The sequence below is a fragment of the Macaca nemestrina genome, chromosome X (genome assembly GCF_043159975.1).
Source record: "Macaca nemestrina isolate mMacNem1 chromosome X, mMacNem.hap1, whole genome shotgun sequence".
Taxonomy (NCBI): Eukaryota; Metazoa; Chordata; class Mammalia; order Primates; family Cercopithecidae; genus Macaca; species Macaca nemestrina.
Genome location: NC_092145.1, coordinates 158,958,904 through 158,978,537, shown reverse-complemented (window position 1 = coordinate 158,978,537; position 19,634 = coordinate 158,958,904). Strand labels below are relative to the sequence as shown.

The 19,634-nt window shown below is 50.4% G+C and overlaps 1 protein-coding gene across 8 annotated transcripts in view; it reads left to right on the top strand.

Moving 5' to 3' along the window:
• Nucleotides 1–19,634, top strand: part of LOC139360577 (granulocyte-macrophage colony-stimulating factor receptor subunit alpha-like) — a 39,699-nt gene that overhangs the window by 14,338 nt on the left and 5,727 nt on the right. For 6 of the 8 annotated variants that reach the window (XM_071088279.1, XM_071088280.1, XM_071088276.1 and 3 more), the window contains 8 exons: nt 458–579; nt 3,366–3,489; nt 3,613–3,742; nt 6,048–6,220; nt 8,697–8,830; nt 11,131–11,160; nt 13,770–13,905; nt 17,041–17,137. In XM_071088279.1, coding sequence (XP_070944380.1) covers nt 493–579; nt 3,366–3,489; nt 3,613–3,742; nt 6,048–6,220; nt 8,697–8,830; nt 11,131–11,160; nt 13,770–13,905; nt 17,041–17,137 — 911 coding nt within the window. In that variant the 5' untranslated portion in view covers nt 458–492. The remainder of the gene's footprint in view (nt 1–457; nt 580–3,365; nt 3,490–3,612; nt 3,743–6,047; nt 6,221–8,696; nt 8,831–11,130; nt 11,161–13,769; nt 13,906–17,040; nt 17,138–19,634) is intronic. The other 2 variants (XM_071088277.1, XM_071088278.1) reach the window with 1 other exon arrangement.

Here is a 19,634-nt window from a genome sequence, read left to right as displayed (position 1 = left end):
TGGATCACCTGAGGTCGGGAGTTCGAGACCAGCCTGACCAACACGGTGAAACCCCGTCTCTACTAAAAATACAAAAATTAGCCGGGCATGGTGGTGGGTGCCTGTAGTCCCAGCTACTCGGGAGGCTGAGGCAGGAGAATGGCGGGAACCCGGGAGGCGGAGCTTGCAGTGAGCTGAGATCCGGCCACTGCACCCCAGCCTGGGTGATAGAGCGAGACTACATCTCAAAAAAAAAAAAAAAAGAAAAGAAAAGAAAGAAAAGAGAGAGAGAGAGACCGAGGAGAGAGAGAGAGAGAAGAGAAAGAAAGAAAAGAAAGAGAGAAAGAAGGGAGGGAGGGAGGGAGGGATTGAAGGAAGGAAGGAAGGGAGGGAGGGAGGGAGGGTGGGAGGGAGGAAGGGAAAAGAAAAAGGAAACAGGAAAAGAGGAAATTCTGAATTCAGGGCCCACTCCTTGTAGCCTCTAGCCTCAATGTGAGGTTCGACGCCAGGACGATGAATTTAACCTGGGACTGCCAAGAAAACACAACCTTCAGCAGGTGTTTCCTAACTGACAAGAAGGGCAGAGTCGTGGAACCCAGGGTGAGACCAATTTCCCATGCTCAACCCCTGTCCTTTACACACAGCCCTTTCTGACTTAAAAGCAACAGGACCGGCCAGGTGCGGTGGCTCACGCCTGTCATCCCAGCACTTTGGGAGGCCGAGGCAGGTGGATCACCTGAGATCGGGAGCTGGAGACCAGCCTGACCAACACGGTGAAACCCCGTCTCTACTACAAATACAAAATTAGCCGGGCGTGGTTGTGCGCACCTGTCATCCCAGCTACTCCGGAGGCTGAGGCAGGAGAATTGCTTGAACCTGGGAGGCGGAGGTTGTGGTGAGCCGAGATGGTGCCACAGCACTGCAGCCTGGGCAACAAGAGCGAAACTCATTATGTTTCCATCTCGAAACATAATGATCATAATAAATTAAATTAAATTAAAGCGAGAGGGCCACGGACACAGACAGCACAAGTGCGGTATTTGGAGAAACATGGGAGCCATAATCTCAAGTAGGCTGGGAAAGTTCTGTTAGTTCACGTCCACAGTGTGTATCACAGGCTGGTTCTCTGGGGTGAGCGTGTTCCACCGTATTTTAGCCCGAGAAATCCTGGTAAGTGCAGTTGGAGATGAGTCTGCGTCTGTGGTCGAAGAAGGTTGGAGAAAAGTAAACTGTCTGGGATTTCGTCAGTGTTTCACCGTCGTGGCCTCCCAAGGGATTAAGGTCAGGGCTTTTGAAGCACAAGAGACAGAGACAGAAGAGCGGGGAGAGGGGAGGGAAGGAGGGAGAAACACAGAGACAGACAATAAAGAGGAAGGAGAGGAACAGAGAAATATAGACGATCGATAGGTAGGTGATAGATAATTTTTTGACTAATAGATAGGTGATAATACACGATCGGTAGATTGATAATTCTATACATATTAGACGGATGGATGGATGATCTTCCTATGTTACCCCAGATGACATAGATATATATAGATACATATATAGATATATATAGATACATATATAGATATATAGATATATAGAAATATATAGATATATAGATATATATAGATATATAGATATATATAGATATATAGAGAGATATAGATATATATAGATATATAGAGAGATATAGATATATAGAGATATAGAGATATAGAGATATATAGAGATATAGAGATAGATATATAGATATATAGATATATATAGATATATAGATATATATAGATATATAGAGATATATAGAGATATAGAGATATAGAGATATATAGAGATATAGAGATATAGAGATATATAGAGATATATAGAGATATATAGATATATATAGATATATAGAGATATATAGATATATAGAGATATATAGAGATATATATAGATATATATAGATATATATAGATATAGAGATATATATAGATATAGAGATATATATAGATATATAGATATAGAGATATATATAGATATATATAGATATAGAGATATATAGAGATATAGAGATATATAGAGATATATAGAGATATAAAGATATAGAGATATATAGAGATATAGAGATATATAGAGATATAGAGATATATAGATATATAGATATATAGAGATATAGAGATATAGAGATATATATAGATATATAGATATATATAGATATATATAGATATATATAGATATAGAGATATATAGAGATATATAGAGATATATAGAGATATAGAGATATATAGAGATATATAGAGAGATATAGAGATATAGAGATATAGAGAGAGAGATATATATATATATTTTTTTTTTTTTTTTTTTGAGACGGAGTCTCACGCTGTTGCCCAGGCTGGAGTGCGGTGGCCGGATCTCGGCTCACTGCAAGCTCCGCCTCCCGGGTTCCCGCCATTCTCCTGCCTCAGCCTCCTGAGTAGCTGGGACTACAGGCGCCCGCCACCGCGCCCGGCTAATTTTTTTGTATTTTTAGTAGAGACGGGGTTTCACCGTGGTCTCGATCTCCTGACCTTGTGATCCGCCCGCCTCGGCCTCCCAAAGTGCTGGGATTACAGGCTTGAGCCACCGCGCCCGGCCTTTTTTTGGGGGGGATGGAGTCTTGCTGTATCACCCAGGCTGGAGTGCAGTGGCACAATCTCAGCTCACTGCAACCTGTGCCCCCCGGGTTCAAGAGATTCTCCTGCCTCAGCCTTCCGAGTAGCTGGGATTAAAGGCACCTGCCACCACACCTGGCTAATTATTTCTATTTTTAGTAGAGACGGGGTTTCACCATGTTGGCCATGGTGGTCTCGAACTCCTGACCTCAAGTGATCCACCGGCCTCGGCCTCCCAAAGTGTGGGATTACAGGCGTGAGCCACCGCACCCAGCCTCTAGTTTGATATTTTCAGCATTGCTAGAGTATAACATTGAGTTTTCACCTGCAAGACCTCAGAGTCCTCGGAGGAAGCTTAGGGAGACGATTTCACAAAGGGAGGTAGGCGGGTGTCGCCAAACGCAGGTAAAAACCAATACCATGGCCGGGTGCGGCAGCTCACGCCTGTCATCCCAGCACTTTGGGAGGCCGAGGCAGGTGGATCATGAGGTCAGGAGTTCGAGACCAACCTGGTCAACATGGTGAAACCCCGTCTCTACTAAAAATCTAAAAACTAGCCGGGCGTGGTGGCAGGTGCCTGTAGTCCCAGCTACTCAGGGAGGCTGAGGCAGAGAATGGCATGAACCCTGGAGGCAGACCTTGCAGTGAGCTGAGATTGTGCCACTGCCCTCCAGCCTGGGCGACAGAGCGAGACTCCGTCTCAAAACAAAGAACTAAAGAGAGAGAACGTTGTTTGGTCATCGGCTCTGTCTGCTTGCAACTCTTCAGGTCACTAACAAAGAATGTTCATGCACGTTTCGTGAAATTTGTCTGCACGGAGGGGTCACATTTGAGGTTCACGTGAACACCAGCCAGAGAACGTTTCAAGAAAAACTGCTGTATCCAAACTCAGGTAAGGACAACAGTTCAGGGATCGGTTCTCAGCACTCACCCCCCTGACCACCACCCTGCCAGCATCTACTGACATCCCGCTGAACTTTATCCTGAACATTATTCTGCTTCTGCCTCTTCCCAGGAAGGGAGGGCACCGCGGCCCAGAATTTCTCCTGCTTCATCTACAATGTGGATTTCATGAACTGCACCTGGGCGAGGGGTCCCAAGGCCCCCCGTGACGTCCAGTATTTTCTGTACATACAAAACTCAAAGTAAGTGTTCGCCTCATGTGCAGAATTATGAGGAATGCAGGGATGGGAGGAAAATCCTGTTGTTTTCTTTCTTTCTTTCTTTTTCTTTCTTTCTTTCTTTCTTTCCTTCCTTCCCTCTTTCTTTCTTTCTTTCCTTTCTTTCTTTCTTTCTTTCCTTCCTTCCTTCCTTCCTTTATTTCTTTCTTTCCTTTCCCTTCCTTTCCCATCCTTTCCCTTCCTTTCCCTTCCTTTCCTTTTCCTTCCTTCCTTCCTTCCCTCCCTCCCTCTTTCTTTCTTTCTCTCTCTCTTTCTTTCTTCCTTCCTTCCTTCTTTTCCTTCCTTCCTTCCTTTCTTTCTTTCTTTCCTTCCTTCCTTCCCTCTTTCTTTCTTCCCTCTCTTTCTTTCTTTCCTTCCTTTCTTCTTTCCTTCCTTTATTTCTTTCTTTCCTTTCCCTTCCTTTCCCATCCTTTCCCTTCCTTTCCTTTTCCTTCCTTCCTTCCTTCCCTCCCTCCCTCCCTCTTTCTTTCTTTCTTTCTTTCTTTCTTCCTTCCTTCCTTTCCTTCCTTCCTTTCTTTCTTCCCTTTCCCTTCCTTTCCCTTCCTTTCCTTTTCCTTCCTTCCTTCCTCCCCTCTTTCTTTCTTTCCTTCCTTCCTTCTTTCCTTCCTTTCTTTCTTTCCTTTCCCTTCCTTTCCCTTCCTTTCCTCTTCATTCCTTCCTTCCTTTCTTCCTTTCCTTCCTTCCTTTCTTTCTTTCCTTTCCCTTCCTTTCCTTTTCCTTCCTTTCCTCTTTCTTTCTTTGTTTCTTTCCTTCCTTCCTTCTTTCTTTCCTTCCTTTCTTTCTTTCTTTCCTTTCCCTTCCTTTCCTTTTCCTTCCTTCCTTCCTTCTTTCCTTCCCTCCCTCTTTCTTTCTTTCTTCTTTCTTTCTTTCTTTCTTTCTTTCTTTCTTTCTTTCTTTCTTTCTTTCTTCTTCTTCCTTCCTTCCTTCCTTCCTTCCTTCCTTCCTTTCTTCCTTGCTTCCTTCCTTCTTTCTTTCTTTCTTTCTCTCTCTTTTTCTGAGACATGATCTTGCTCTGTTGCCCAGGCTGGAGTGCAACGGTACCAACTCGGCTCACTGCAACCTCGGCCTCCTGGGTTCAAGCAGTTTTCCTGCCTCAGCTTCCCAAGTAGCTGGGATGACAGGCGCCCGCCGCCACATCCGGCTAATTTTTGTATTTTTGGTAGAGACGGGGTTTTGCCATGCTGCCCAGGCTGGTCTCGAACTCCTGACCTGCAGTGATCTGCCTGCCTTGGCCTCCCAAAGTGTTGGAATTACAGGCGCGAACCACCACACCAGGCCCCATATATTTATTTAGAGACAGAGTCTCGCTCTGTCACCCAGGCTGGAGTGCAGTGGTGCCATCTCCGCTCCCTGCAACCTGCACCTCCCTCCCGGGTTCAAGCGATTCTCCTGCCTCAGCCTCCCTGGTAGCTGGGATTACAGGTGCCGCCACCACGCCCAGCTAATTTTTGTATTTTTAGTAGAGACGGAGTTTCACTGTGCTGGCCAGGCTGGTCTTGAACTCCTGACCTCAGGTGATCCACCCGCCTCAACCTCCCAAAGTGCTGGGATGACAGGTGCAAGCCAGTGCACTGAGCCTGTTTTTTATTTTGTTTTGTTTTGTGCTGTTTTCTTGTGTTTTCTTTTGTGTTTCTTTTTGTTTTGTTTTGTGGTTTTGTGGTTTTTTGTTTTGTTTTTTGTGTGTGTGTTTGTGTTTTTCTTTTGTGTTTTTGTGTTTTTTTGTTTCATGTTTTTGTGTGTTTGTTTTGTTTTGTGCTTGTCTCTGTTTGTTTTGTGTTTGTGTTTTGTGTTTTTTTGTTTTATGTTTTTGTGTTTTCTTTTGTGTTGTTTTTCTGTTTTGGGTTTTTGTGTTTTGTGTTTGTTTTTGTTTTGTTTTGTGTTTTGTTTGTGTTTTTGTGTTTTTGTTTTGTGTTTTTGCGTTGTTTTGTGTTGTGTTTTTGTGTTTTTGTTTTGTGTTTTTGCGTTGTTTTGTGTAGTGTTTTTGTGTTTTTGGTTTTTTTTGTGCTTGTTTCTGTTTTGTTTTGTGTTTGTGTTTTTGTGTTTTTTTGTTTCATGTTTTGCTGTTTCTGTTTTGTGTTTTTGTTTTGTTTTGTGTTTTTGTTTTGTTTTGTGTTTGTTTTCATTTGTTTTGCGTTTTTGTGTTTTTTTGTTTCGTGTTTTGCTGTTTTTGTTTTGTGGTGTTGTTTTGTGTTTGTTTTTGTTTTGTTTTGTGTCTTTGTGTTTTGTTTTGTTTTCCTGATTGCTCTCTGAACACTTTTTAATCTTGCAGGAGAAGGAGGGAGATCCAGTGTCCTTATTACATAGAAGACTCAGGAACCCACGTGGGATGCCACCTGGGTAACCTGTCAGGATTAACATCTCGCAATTACTTCCTGGTTAACGGAACCAGCCAAGAAATTGGCATCCAATTCTTCGATTCACTTTTGGACACAAAGAAAATAGGTGAGAATAACACATATGATTTTCCTATTGTTTATAGGTGAAATGGAATTTGCCTGAAAATCTGTGTAACTGAGGCCGGGTATGGTGGCTCACACCTGTAATCCCAGCACTTTGGGAGGCCGAGGCGGGCCGATCACCTGAGATCGGGTGTTCCAGACCGGCCTGACCAACATGGGGAAACCCCATCTCTACTAAAAATTCAAAAATTAGCTGGGCGTGGTGGCACGTGCCTGTAATCCCAGCTACTCGGGAGGCTGAGAAGAGTCACTTGAACGTAGGAGGTGGAGGTTGCAGTGAGGCGAGATTGTGCCCCTGCACTCCAGCTTGAGCGACAGAGCAGTGTCTCAAAAATATATACATATATGCGTAACTTTGGTGCTGTAACAAATTACAACTGAGCTGATTTAACTTCCCTTTTTTTGAGATACACTCTGTCACCCAGGCTGGAGCGCAGTGGTGAAATCTCAGCTCACTGCAACCTCTGCCCCCCAGGTTCAAGCGATTCTCCTGTCTCAGCCTCCTGAGTAGCTGGGATGACAGGCACCTGCCACCACACCCGGTTAATTTTTGTGTTTTTAGTAGAGACAGGGTTTCACCATCTTGGCCAGACCTGTCTGGAACTCCTAATCTCAGATGATCCACCGCCTCAGCCTCCCAAAGTACTGGGATTACAGGTGTCAGCCACCGCACCTGGCCTCTCTCTTTCTCTCCTTCTTTCTTTCCTTCTTTCCTGCCTGTGTTTCTTCTTTCCTTCCTTCCTTCCTCCCTTCCTTCCTTCCTTCCTTCCTTCCTTCCTTCCTCCCTTCCTTCCTTCCTTCCTTCTTTCCCTTCCTTCCTTCCTTCTTTCCCTTCCTCCCTCCCTCCCTTCCTTCTCCCCTCCCTCTTTCCTTCCCTCCCTCTCTCCCTCCCTTCTTCCTTCTTTCCTTCTTCCTCTCCTCCCTTCTCCTTCTCTCCTTTCCTCCTTCCTTCCTCTTTTTCTTCATTTTTTCCTCACCAGCATTTCTTCGTGTCCCAGTGCCCCACTCCCGGCTGGCCTCTTGGAGCCAGCTCCATATGCCCACACACTCTCGTCTTCCCAAGCCCGTCGCATCCCACCCATGGACTCCTTCATCCCATTGGACGTTCCCGGCCTCTTCAGGCTCAGAACTGTCACAGAAGTGTGACTCCTGCTCCCCGAGCCCATCCCCACCTCCCACCGTGGACCCCCTGCCCCAGTGGGTATGTCTCCTGGACATGGTAGCTGCCCCGCCTCCACCTGGACCCAGTGTAGACAGCAGGAGACTCTGCCCCACCTCCACCTGGACCCAGTGTAGACAGAGATGTCCCTACTCCACCTCCACCTGGACCCAGTGTAGACAAACAGGTGTCCCTACTCCACCTGCACCTGGACCCAGGATAGACAGGAGGAGACCCTGCCCCACCTCCACCTGGACCCAGTGTAGACAGGAGGAGACCCTGCCCCACCTCCACCTGGACCCAGTGTAGACAGGAGGAGACTGCACCACCTCCACCTGGACCCAGTGTAGACAGAGATGTCCCTACTCCACCTCCACCTGGACCCAGTGTAGACAGGAGGAGACCCTGCCCCACCTCTACCTGGACCCAGTGTGGACAGGAGGAGACTCTGCACCACATCCACCTAGACCCAGTGTAGACAAAGAGGTGTCTCTGCCCCACCTCCACCTGGACCCAGTGTAGACAGGAGGAGACCCTGCCCCACCTCCACCTGGACCCAGTGTAGACAGGAGGAGACCCTGGCCCACCTCCACCTGGACCCAGTGTAGACAGGAGGAGACCCTGGCCCACCTCCACCTGGACCCAGTGTAGACAGGAGGAGACCCTGCCCCACCTCCACCTGGACCCAGTGTAGACAAACAGATGTCCCTACTCCACCTCCACCTGAACCCAGTATAGACGGGAGGAGACTCTGCCCCACCTCTGCCTGGACCCAGTGTAGACAGGAGGAGACTGCACCACCTCCATCTGGACCCAGTGTAGACAGAGATGTCCCTACTCCACCTCCACCTGGACCCAGTGTAGACAGGAGGAGACCCTGCCCCACCTCCACCTGGACCCAGTGTAGACAAACAGGTGTCCATACTCCACCTCCACCTGGACCCAGTGTAGACAGGAGGAGACCCTGCCCCACCTCCACCTGGACCCAGTGTAGACAAACAGGTGTCCGTACTCCACCTCCACATGGACCCAGTGTAGACAGGAGGAGACCCTGCCCCACCTCCACATGGACCCAGTGTAGACAGGAGGAGACCCTGTCCCACCTCCACCTGGACCCAGTGTAGACAAAGAGGTGTCCGTACTCCACGTCCACATGGACCCAGTGTAGACAGGAGGAGACCCTGCCCCACCTCCACCTGGACCCAGTGTAGATGAGAGGAGACTCTGCCCCACCTCCCCCTGGACCCAGTGTAGACAGGACCTCTGGGGTTCAGGGGTGTATCCTGCACCCTCGTTCCAGAACGATTTAACCCGCCCGGTAACGTCACTGTACGCTGCAACACAACGCACTGCCTGGTACGGTGGAAACAGCCCAGGACCTATCAGAAGCTGTCGTACCTGGACTTTCAGTACCAGCTGGACGTCCACAGAAAGGTCGGTGAGAGATCCCCTGGGCCCGGGCATCAGGAGGGAGGCGCACGGGGCACGCCCACAGAGGAGCCTGGGAATCCGGGGGATGTGGCCTGGGGGAAGGATGGGTGGATGGTAAGCGGTGACCCTGGGGTGAATGCACTTCGGGGAGCAGAGGAAGCGGTGAGGAGCCTGTGGCCTGTGAAGCAACCTTGAAGGAAGTTGCAGGAGGATGGACAAGGATGATCCTGCAACCATGGAACCAGCAAGTGGACCCGGAGGTGTGGAGGATGATGCAACAAGCAAGGGAGAGCCTTTGCTCCATCTGCAGCTGGACGCAGTGTAGACAGAAGGAGACCCGACCCCACCCCCACCTACCCCCAGTGTAGACAGGAGGAGACCCTGCCCCATTCTACCTGGACCCAGTGTAGACAGGAGGAGACCCGACCCCACCCCCACCTACCCCCAGTGTAGACAGCAGGAGACCCTGCCCCACGTCCACCTCCATCCAGTGTAGACAAGAGGAGATCTTGTCCCTCAACCACCTGGACCCAGTGTAGAAAGGAAGACAACCTGCCCCACGTCCACCTCCATCCAGTGTACACAAGAGGAGATCTTGTCCCTCAACCACCTGGACCCAGTGTAGACAGGAAGACAACCTGCCCCACGTCCACCTCCATCCAGTGTACACAAGAGGAGATCTTGTCCCACAACCACCTCCACCCAGTGTAGACAGGAAGAGACCTGCCCCACGTCCACCTCCATCCAGTGTAGACAAGAGGAGATCTTGTCCCTCAACCACCTGGACCCAGTGTAGAAAGGAAGAGACCTGCCCCACGTCCACCTCCATCCAGTGTAGACAAGAGGAGACCTTGTCCCACAACCACCTGGACCCAGTGTAGACAGGAAGACAACCTGCCCCACGTCCACCTCTACCCAGTGTAGACAAGAGGAGACCTTGTCCCACAACCACCTGGACCCAGTGTAGACAGGAAGACAACCTGCCCCACGTCCACCTCCATCCAGTGTAGACAAGAGGAGACCTTGTCCCTCAACCACCTGGACCCAGTGTAGACAGGAAGACAACCTGCCCCACGTCCACCTCCACCCAGTGTAGACAAGAGGAGATCTTGTCCCTCAACCACCTGGACCCAGTGTAGACAGCAGGAGACCCTGCCCCACGTCCACCTCCATCCAGTGTAGACAAGAGGAGATCTTGTCCCTCAACCACCTGGACCCAGTGTAGACAGGAAGACAACCTGCCCCACGTCCACCTCCATCCAGTGTAGACAAGAGGAGATTTTGTCCCTCAACCACCTGGACCCAGAGTAGACAGGAAGACAACCTGCCCCACGTCCACCTCCATCCAGTGTAGACAAGAGGAGATCTTGTCCCTCAAACACCTGGGCCCAGTGTAGACAGGAAGACACCCTGCCCCACGTCCACCTCCATCCAGTGTACACAAGAGGAGATCTTGTCCCTCAACCACCTGGACCCAGTGTAGACAGGAAGACAACCTGCCCCACGTCCACCTCCATCCAGTGTAGACAAGAGGAGATCTTGTCCCTCAACCGGCCTGGACCCAGAGTAGACAGGAAGACAACCTGCCCCACGTCCACCTCTACCCAGTGTACACAAGAGGAGATCTTGTCCCTCAACCACCTGGACCCAGTGTAGACAGAAGGACACCCTGCCCCACGTCCACCTCCATCCAGTGTAGACAAGAGGAGATCTTGTCCCTCAACCACCTGGACCCAGTGTAGACAGGAAGACAACCTGCCCCACGTCCACCTCCATCCAGTGTACACAAGAGGAGATCTTGTCCCTCAACCACCTGGACCCAGTGTAGAAAGGAAGACAACCTGCCCCACGTCCACCTCCATCCAGTGTAGACAAGAGGAGATCTTGTCCCTCAACCACCTGGACCCAGTGTAGACAGAAAGACAACCTGCCCCACGTCCACCTCCACCCAGTGTAGACAAGAGGAGATCTTGTCCCTCAACCACCTGGACCCAGTGTAGGCAAGGAGAGCCTACTTCATGTCTACCTGGATGCAGTGTAGACAGAACACCCTGCCCCAAGGCCAGTGGGACCTTTGTGGATGGATTACAGGAGGATATCTGGCCAGGAAGAATTCTGTGTTTGCAGCTCCTCATCCTACCTGTCTTGTAGATTTGGGGTTTGTGGAGGGAGACCTGCCTGCCACTCTGCAGGGACTCTTTTTCCATTCGGTGCCCACACCAAGGGAGACACTGTGTGAACCATGTAAAGTGTTTTAGAAATGGGAACAGTGAGCCTTGTATTGTGTTTTGTTTTGTTTCTAGAATATGCAGCCTGGCACTGAAAACCTACCGGTAAGTGAAACCACGGACCCTACGGACGACCCTCCGTGTAACCCTACAATCCCCTACTCACCACCCCTATTGTAACCCTACAGTCCCCTACTCACCACACCTAGTGTAACCCTACAGTCCCCTACTCACCACCCCTATTGTAACCCTACAGTTCCCTACTCACCACACCTAGTGTAACCCTACAGTCCTCTATTCATGACCCCTACAGTCCCCTACTGATGACCTCCAGCGTAACCCTATAGTCCCCTACTCACCACACTTGGTGTAATCCTATAGTCCCCTACTCACGACCCCTGCAGTCCCCTACCTATGATCCCTGGCATAACCCTACAGTCCCCTACTCACCACCCTGGCGGAACCCTACAGTCCCCTACTCACGACCTGTACAGTCCCCTACCTACCACACCTAGCGTAACCGTACAGTCCCCTACCCATGACCTGTGGCGTAACCCTACAGTCCCCTACTCACAACCTCTACAGTCCCCTACTTATGACCACTGGCGTAACCCTACAGTTTCCTACTCACCACTCTGGCGGAACCGTACAGTCCCCTACTCATGACCCGTACAGTCCCCTACTTACCACACCTAGTGTAACCATACAGTCCCCTACCCATGACCTCTGGCGGAACCCTACAGTCCCCTACTCATGACCCCTAGTGTAACACTGTACAGTCCCCTGCCCATGACCCCCTGGCGTAACCCTACTGTCTCCTACTCATGATCCCTAGCATAACCCTACAGGACCCCCGGCGTAACCCTACGGTCTACCCATGACCTATGTCTGCCTGGACCCAGTGTAGACAGGAGAAGACCCCGCCCCACCTCCACCTAGACCCAGTGTAGACAAGAAGGAGAGCCTGCCCCACGTCTACCTGGATCCAGTGTAGACAGGAGAATACTCTGTCCCACATACGGTTGAACCACTCACAACCCTAGTGTCACCCTACAGTCCCCTATTCACGAACCCAGCGGGACCTTACAGTGTAGGTTTATGGGACTCTTACTGCCAGTGTTACCCAGGGGTGGACAGGATGGGGCGTGACCCTGAACCAGAGGAGAAGATCTCACATGCGTGAGGGCCCTCTCGAAGTTCTTACTGGGCGGGATCCGCTCTTGGCCTCAACCTTCATGTCCCAACGGTTGGAATATTAATGCTCAGCCCGTTCTACTGACTTTCCCATTTTATTCCTCTTTCTTCTGAGTGGGTTAAGAATATATTCCAGTGACTGTCAAAGGAGACTATGTCTCCCTCTAAAATGCTTTTAGACTGAGTTCTGTTGCCGGATATTTACCAAGTCTCCTGGCCACTCCGACCCTCAGTATCCTCCTCTGTCCAACGACTATGCTGGACTTGGGGATCTTAACATCCCTTGCTAAACTATCCGTCTGAAGGTCTGTTAAGTTCCTGAATCATTTATTCATGTGTGTATTTACTTTTGAGACGGAGTCTCGCTCTGTCTCCCAGGCTGGAGTGCAGTGGTGCAATCTTGGCTCACTGCAACCTCCACCTCCCAGGTTCAAGCGATTCTCCTGCCTCAGCTTCCCTAGTAGCTGGGACTACAGGCACCTGCCACCACACCTGGCCAACAATTTTTGCTTCAAAAAATAAAATTTTAGCCGGTCACGGTGGCTCATGCCTGTCATCCCAGCATCTTGGGAGGCTGAGGCGTGCAAATCACTTGAGGTCAGGAGTTCAAGACCAGCCTGGCCAACGTGGAGAAATCCTGTCTCTACTAAAAATATAAAAATTACCCATGCCTGGTGGCAGGCGCCTGTAATCCCAGCTACACGGGAGGCTGAGGCAGGAGAATGGCTTGAACCCAGGAGGTGGAGGCAGGAGAATTGCTTGAACCCAGGAGGCGGAGGTTGTGGTGAGCCCAGATCATGCCAATGCACTCCAGCCTGGGTGACAGAGCGCGAGTCTGTCTAGAATAGAATAGAATAGAATAGAATAGAATAGAATAGAATAGAATAGACTGGACTAGAATAGAATAGACTAGACTAGACTAGACTAGAATAGACTAGAATAGACTAGACTAGAATAGAATAGACTAGACTAGAATAGAATAGACTAGAATAGAATAGAATAGAATAGACTAGAATAGACTAGACTAGAATAGAATAGACTGGACTGGACTGGACTAGACTAGACTAGACTGGACTAGACTAGAATAGAATAGACTAGAATAGAATAGACTAGAATAGACTAGACTAGACTAGAATAGAATAGAATAGAATAGAATAGAATAGAATAGAATAGACTGGACTGGACTGGACTGGACTGGACTAGAATAGACTAGACTAGACTAGAATAGAATAGAATAGAATAGAATAGAATAGAATAGATTAGACTAGACTAGACTAGAATAGACTAGAAAAATAAAATACCTACATCACCCAAATTTTCCTAAGTTGTCTGCCATCCAAATACTAATGAGGCTTGACTCTGGTTAGCTTCCAAGACTTGATCAGAGCAGGTGCATTCAAAATGGTAGGAAAAAAAAGAAAAAAAAGGAGAAAAAAATTTAAAAGATAGAAGAATGAAAAAACACAACCTTTTCCTCCACGCGAAGACACCGATCTCTAACTTTCTTTCTTCCTCCCAAGATCAATGTTTCTGGTGATCTGGAAAATAGATACAACTTTCCAAGCTCTGAACCCAGAGCGAAACATGCTGTGAAGATCAGAGCTGCAGACGTCCGCATCCTGAACTGGAGTTCCTGGAGTGAAGCCGCTGAATTTGGTAAGCGCTGGGCGGAGGTAAGGGATGTCTGTGCCGTCTGCCAACACCTTGGAGCAGGCACAGAGGTCAGCGGCTCTGCCCTGGGTGCTGAGATTGAGTTAAGAACATTGCTTGGAATAGCGTCAGGCTCTGAGTTTATCGCTGAGGCTAGAAAGAAGGAGGGGATCTCGTGCTTGGTCCCGCAACATTGCTTTGCTGATGTTTTATCAGGATGGATGAGCTACGCTCCCTTAATAACCAGAGAAGGGCCGGGCGCGGTGGCTCACGCCTGTCATCCCACCACTTTGGGAGGCTGAGGCGGGAGGATTACCAGAGGTCGGGAGTTTGAGACCAGCCCGGCCAACATGGTGAAACCCCGTCTCTACTAAAAATACAGAAACTCGGCCGGACACGGTGGCTCACACCTGTCATCCCAGCGCTTTGGGAGGCCGAGGTGGGCGGATCACCTGAGGTCAGGAATTTGAGACCAGCCTGACCGACATGGTGAAACCCCGTCTCTACTAAAAATACAAAAAATCAGCCAGATGGGCCGGGCGCTGTGGCTCACGCTTGTCATCCCAGCACTTTGGGAGGCCGAGGCAGGCAGATCACGAGGTCAGGAGTTCGAGACCAGCCTGGCCAACATGGTGAAACCCCGTCTCTACTAAAAATACAAAATTAGCCAGGTGTGGTGGCTCACACATGTAATCCCAGCACTTTGGGAGGCCGAGGAGGGAGAATTACTGGAGGTCAGGAGTTTGAGATCAGCCTGGCCAACATCGTGAAACCCCGTCTCTACTAAAAATACAAAATTAGCCAGGAGTGGTGGCAGGTGCCTGTAGTCCCAGCTACTCGGGAGGCTGAGGCAGGAGAATGGCGTGAACCCAGGAGACGGAGTTTGCAGTGAGCCGAGATCGCACCACTGCACTCCAGCCTGGGCGACAGAGCGAGACTCTGTCTCAAAAAAAAAAAAAAAAAAAAGAAGGAGGTGGTCTCATACTCATGCAGGGTCATGCAATATTGCTTTGCTGGTGTTTTTTTTTTTTTTTTTCAGGACGAATGAGCTAGGCTCCCTTCAGAGCCAGAGGACAACCCCACTGACAGCCCTCCTAAAGCCCCCCTCCCTCTGCCCCACTGGGAAATAGTCAGTCTTCGTCCACTCAAACCATCACCATTCTGGCTCTCTGGCCATGGGGAAGCTCTCTCCCTCTTTTTTTTTTTTTTTTTTTTGAGACAGAGTAATGGCGTGGTCTCAGCTCACTGCAATCTCCACCTCCCGGGTGCAAGCGATTCTCCTGCCTCAGTCTCCCGAGTAGCTGGGATGACAGGCACCCACCACCACGCCAGGCTAATTTTGTATTTTTAGTAGAGACGGGGTTTCTCCATGTTGGTCAAGCTGGTCTCGAACTCCCGACCTCAGGTGATCCGCCCGCCTCGGCCTCCCAAAGTGCTGGGATGGCAGGCGTGAGCCACCGCGCCCGGCCAGGGAACCTCTCTTCAAAGCCAGGTCTGGGCTGCCCGGGAGGTACAGGGCTATGCTTTTCTCTGAAGATGATTTTGAGGGCTCCAAATTGCAAAGGGAAGAGGATATTGAGAAGTACATGGTTTTCACCTCGACAAAGGGGACAGAGGAAAACATCTGGGGAATGGGCATTATACATCAGATGACACGGACAAAACGGGATACAGGGGTGATCAGAGGTGTGTCTGGTGGGCCGGACTGACTGCACCTGTAAGAAATGTGTGTGTTTGTTTACTTTTTGGTTTTTGAGGTAGAGTCTCACTCTGTTACCCAGCCCAGAGTACAGTGGCGTGATCTCGGCTCACTGCAGGCTCCATCTCCCAGGTTCCAGCGATTCTCCTGCCTCAGCCTCCCGAGTAGCTGGGATTACAGACGTGCATCACGCTTGGCCAATTTTTGTATTTTTATTTTTATTTGTTTGTTGATTTTGAGATGGAGTTTCGCTCTGTCACCCAGCCTGGAGTGCAATGGCAGGATCTCAGTTCACTGCAGCCTCCATCTCCCGGGTTCAAGCGGTTCTCCTGCCTCAGCCTCCCGAGTAGCTGGGATTGCAAGCGTGTATCTCGCTTGGCTAATTTTCGTATTTTGATTTATTTATTTTGAGACGGAGTTTCTCTCTGTTGCCCAGGCTGGAATGCAATGGCGTGATCTCGGCTCACCGCAACCTCCGCCTCCTGGGTTCAAGCGATTCTCCTGCCTCAGACTCCCGAGTGGATGGGATTACAGGCACCTGCCACCACGCCTGCCTAATTTTGTATTTTTTTTTTTTAGTAGAGACGGGGTTTCACCCTGTTGGCCAGGCTGGTCTTGAACTCCTGGCCTCAGATGATCCGCCCGCCTCGGCCTCCCAAAGTGCTGGGATGACAGGCGTGAGCCACGGCACCTGGCCCAATTTTTGTATTTTTATTTTATTTTATTTTATTTTATTTTATTTTATTTTATTTTAATTTTTTTTGAGACGGAGTCTCAAAAAAAGCCTGGCTCTGTCGCCCAGGCTGGAGTGCAGTGGCCGGATCTCAGCTCACTGCAAGCTCCGCCTCCCGGGTTCACGCCATTCTCCTGCCTCAGCCTCCCGAGTAGCTGGGACTACAGGCGCCGCCACCTCGCCCGGATAGTTTTTTGTATTTTTAGTAGAGATGGGGTTTCACCATGTTAGCCAGGATGGTCTCGATCTCCTGACCTCGTGATCCGCCCGACTTGGCCTCCCAAAGTGCTGGGATGACAGGCGTGAGCCACGGCGCCCGGCCCAATTTTTGTATTTTTAGTAGAGACGGGGTTTCACCGTGTTGACCAGGCTGGTCTCGAACCCCTGACCTCAAGTGATCCGCCCACCTCGGCCTCCCAAAGTGCTGGGATGACAGATGTGAGCCACCGCGCCCGGCCCGTGGCAGTGAAGTTCTAACAGCTCACCACGAATTTCTCTGTGGGCAAAACATGACGCAGGCTCCTGGCCTTTCATCTCCAAGCCATCTTGTTTAGGAACCATGAAAAAGGTGGAGGCAGCTTTGCTCGACCCAGTTCTCAGCTTCACTGTTCCCTGTGGCTAAATGCATCTGGAGTCACGAAGAAATTTAATTTCCTTTCACACGTCCATCAGCCATTCACCGTGGACGCATACGTGTGTGTCTCTCTAGGCTCCGACGACCGAAACCCCAGCTCTGTGCACATCTACGTGCTCCTGATCCTGGGAACCCTTGTCTGTGGCCTTCTTTTCGGCTTCCTCTTTAAAAGGTAACGTGTGAAACCCCTGGGCATCCCCCAGGCAACCATGCCAGGTCGCGAGAAAAGCGCTTTCTCCAAAGTCGGTCTCTGTCTCTGAGAAAGAGAAACACAGCCTTGGCCGGGCGCGGTGGCTCACGCCTGTCATCCCAGCACTTTGGGAGGCCGAGGCGGGCGGATCACCTGAGGTCGGGAGTTCGAGACCAGCCTGACCAACACGGTGAAACCCCGTCTCTACTAAAAATACAAAAATTAGCCGGGCGTGGTGGCAGGTGCCTGTCATCCCGGCTACTCGGGAGGCTGAGGCAGGAGAATCGCTGGAACCCGGGAGGCGGAGGTTGCGGTGAGCGGAGATCACACCACTGCACTCCAGCCTGGGCGACAAGAGTGAAACTCCGTCTCAAAAATAAATAAATAAATAAAGAGAGAGAGAGAGAGTGAGAGAGAGAGAGAGAGAGAGAGAGAGAAACACAGCCTGCAAAGATGTCTGGTGATCCCAAGACCCATCCAGTAATATCGAGAACTTGCTTGGGACCACACCTTTTTGCCGGACATGACAGCCACCGCGGCGGAGCTCAGCTGTGGACAGAAAGGTGGCGTCTTCCTGTCTCCTGTGGCTTTGCCTCTAAGGGAGGGTCCTTCCTGCCTCTCCCAGCTCCTGGGGGCTCCCTGCATCCCTGGGCTTGTGGCCGCATCACTCCAGTCTCTGCCTCCGTCTCCACGTGGCCTCCTCCTCTGTGTCTGTGTCTCCTCTTCTGTCTGTTAGAAGGACACCTGTCACTGGATTCAGGAACCACAGAGATACACACAAAGAATCACCAAATGATGAAAATCTTAAGGAACTAGGCCGGCCGCGTTGGCTCACGCCTGTCATCGCAGCACTTTCGGAGGCTGAGGCGGGCGGATCACCTGAGGTCAGGAGTTCGAGACCAGCCTGACCAACATGGGGAAACCCCGTTTCTACTAAAAATACAAAATTAGCCGGGCGTGGTGGCAGGTGCCTGTAATCCCAGCTACTCAGGAGGCTGAAGTAGGAGAATCGCTTGAACCCGGGAGGTGGAGGTTGCAGTGAGCTGAGATTGCACCACTGCACTCTGGCCTGGGCAACAGAGCAAGACTCCATCTCAAAAAAAAAAGAAATCACCAAATGACAAACATCTTAAGGAACTAGGCCAGGCGTGGTGTCTCACGCCTGTCATCCCAGCACTTTCGGAGGCTGAGGCAGGCGGATCACCTGAGGTCAGGAGTTTGAGACCAGCCTGGCCAACGTGGGGAAACCCCATCTCTACTGAAAATACAAAATTAGCCGGACGTGGTGGCAGGTGCCTGTCATCCCAGCTACTCAGGAGGCTGAAGTAGGAGAATCGCTTGAGCCCAGGAGGTGGAGGTTGCAGTGAGCTGAGATCGCACCACCGCACTCCAGCCTGGGCGACAGAGCGAGACTCTATCTCAAAACAAACACACACACAGTAACCCACCTCCAACCCAGAAGCTCTTCAAGGCTGGTGGGATCAAGGCAGGCGTTTCCCCTCTGGAGCTCAGCCCTTCAACACCAGGGACCTCAGAGTCCCTGAAACTGCCCACAGCTGACTCTGCCTGTTCCATTCCCATCCCTGTGCCTGAGGGGCTGGGGGAAGATTCTAGAAAGATTCCCTATGAGCATCACTGTGTATTCTTGTAGGATCTCCTGTTTCCTCAGTTCCTTTTTTTTGTTTGTTTGTTTGTTTGTTTGTTTGTTTGAGGCAGAGTCTTGCTCTGTCGCCCAGGCTGGAGTGCAGTGACGTGATCTCGGTTCACTGCAACCTCCGCCTCCCGGGTTCAAGCGATTCTCCTGCCTCAGCCTCCCGAGTAGCTGGGATGACAGGTGTGCGCCACGATACTCAGCTAATTTTTGTATTTGGAATAGAGATGGGGTTTCAGCAGGTTGGCCAGGCTGGTCTCGAATTCCGGACATCAAGTGATCCGCCCGCCTCGGCCTCCCGAAGTGCTGGGATCACAGGCGTGAGCCACAGCGCCCGGCCTAGTTCCTTAAGATTGTTAAGATTGTTGTCATTTGGTGATTCTTTCTTTCTTTCCTTTTTTGTTGAGATGGAGTCTCGCTCTGTCGCCCAGGCTGGAGCGCAGTGGTGCAATCTCGGCTCACTGCAACCTCCACCTCCCGGGTTCAAGCAATTCTCCTGCCTCAGCCTCCTGAGTAGGTGGGATTACAGGTGTGCACCACCATGCCCGGCTAATTTTTGTATTTTTAGTAGAGACGGGATTTCAGCATGTTCGTCAGGCTGGTCTCGAACTCTTGACCTCAAGTGATCCACCCGCCTCAGCCCCCCAAAGTGCTGAGATGACAGGCGTGAGCCGCCGCGCCTGGCCTAGTTCCTTAAGATTTTCATCATCTGGTGATTCTTAGTGAAGTTGTTCTGCGTAGTTGAGCGCAGATACCCCGCGCGCAGCATCCCTCGGCACACGGCGTCGATGCAAGGAACTCTGGTACCCTGGCGTTCTCTCCACACTT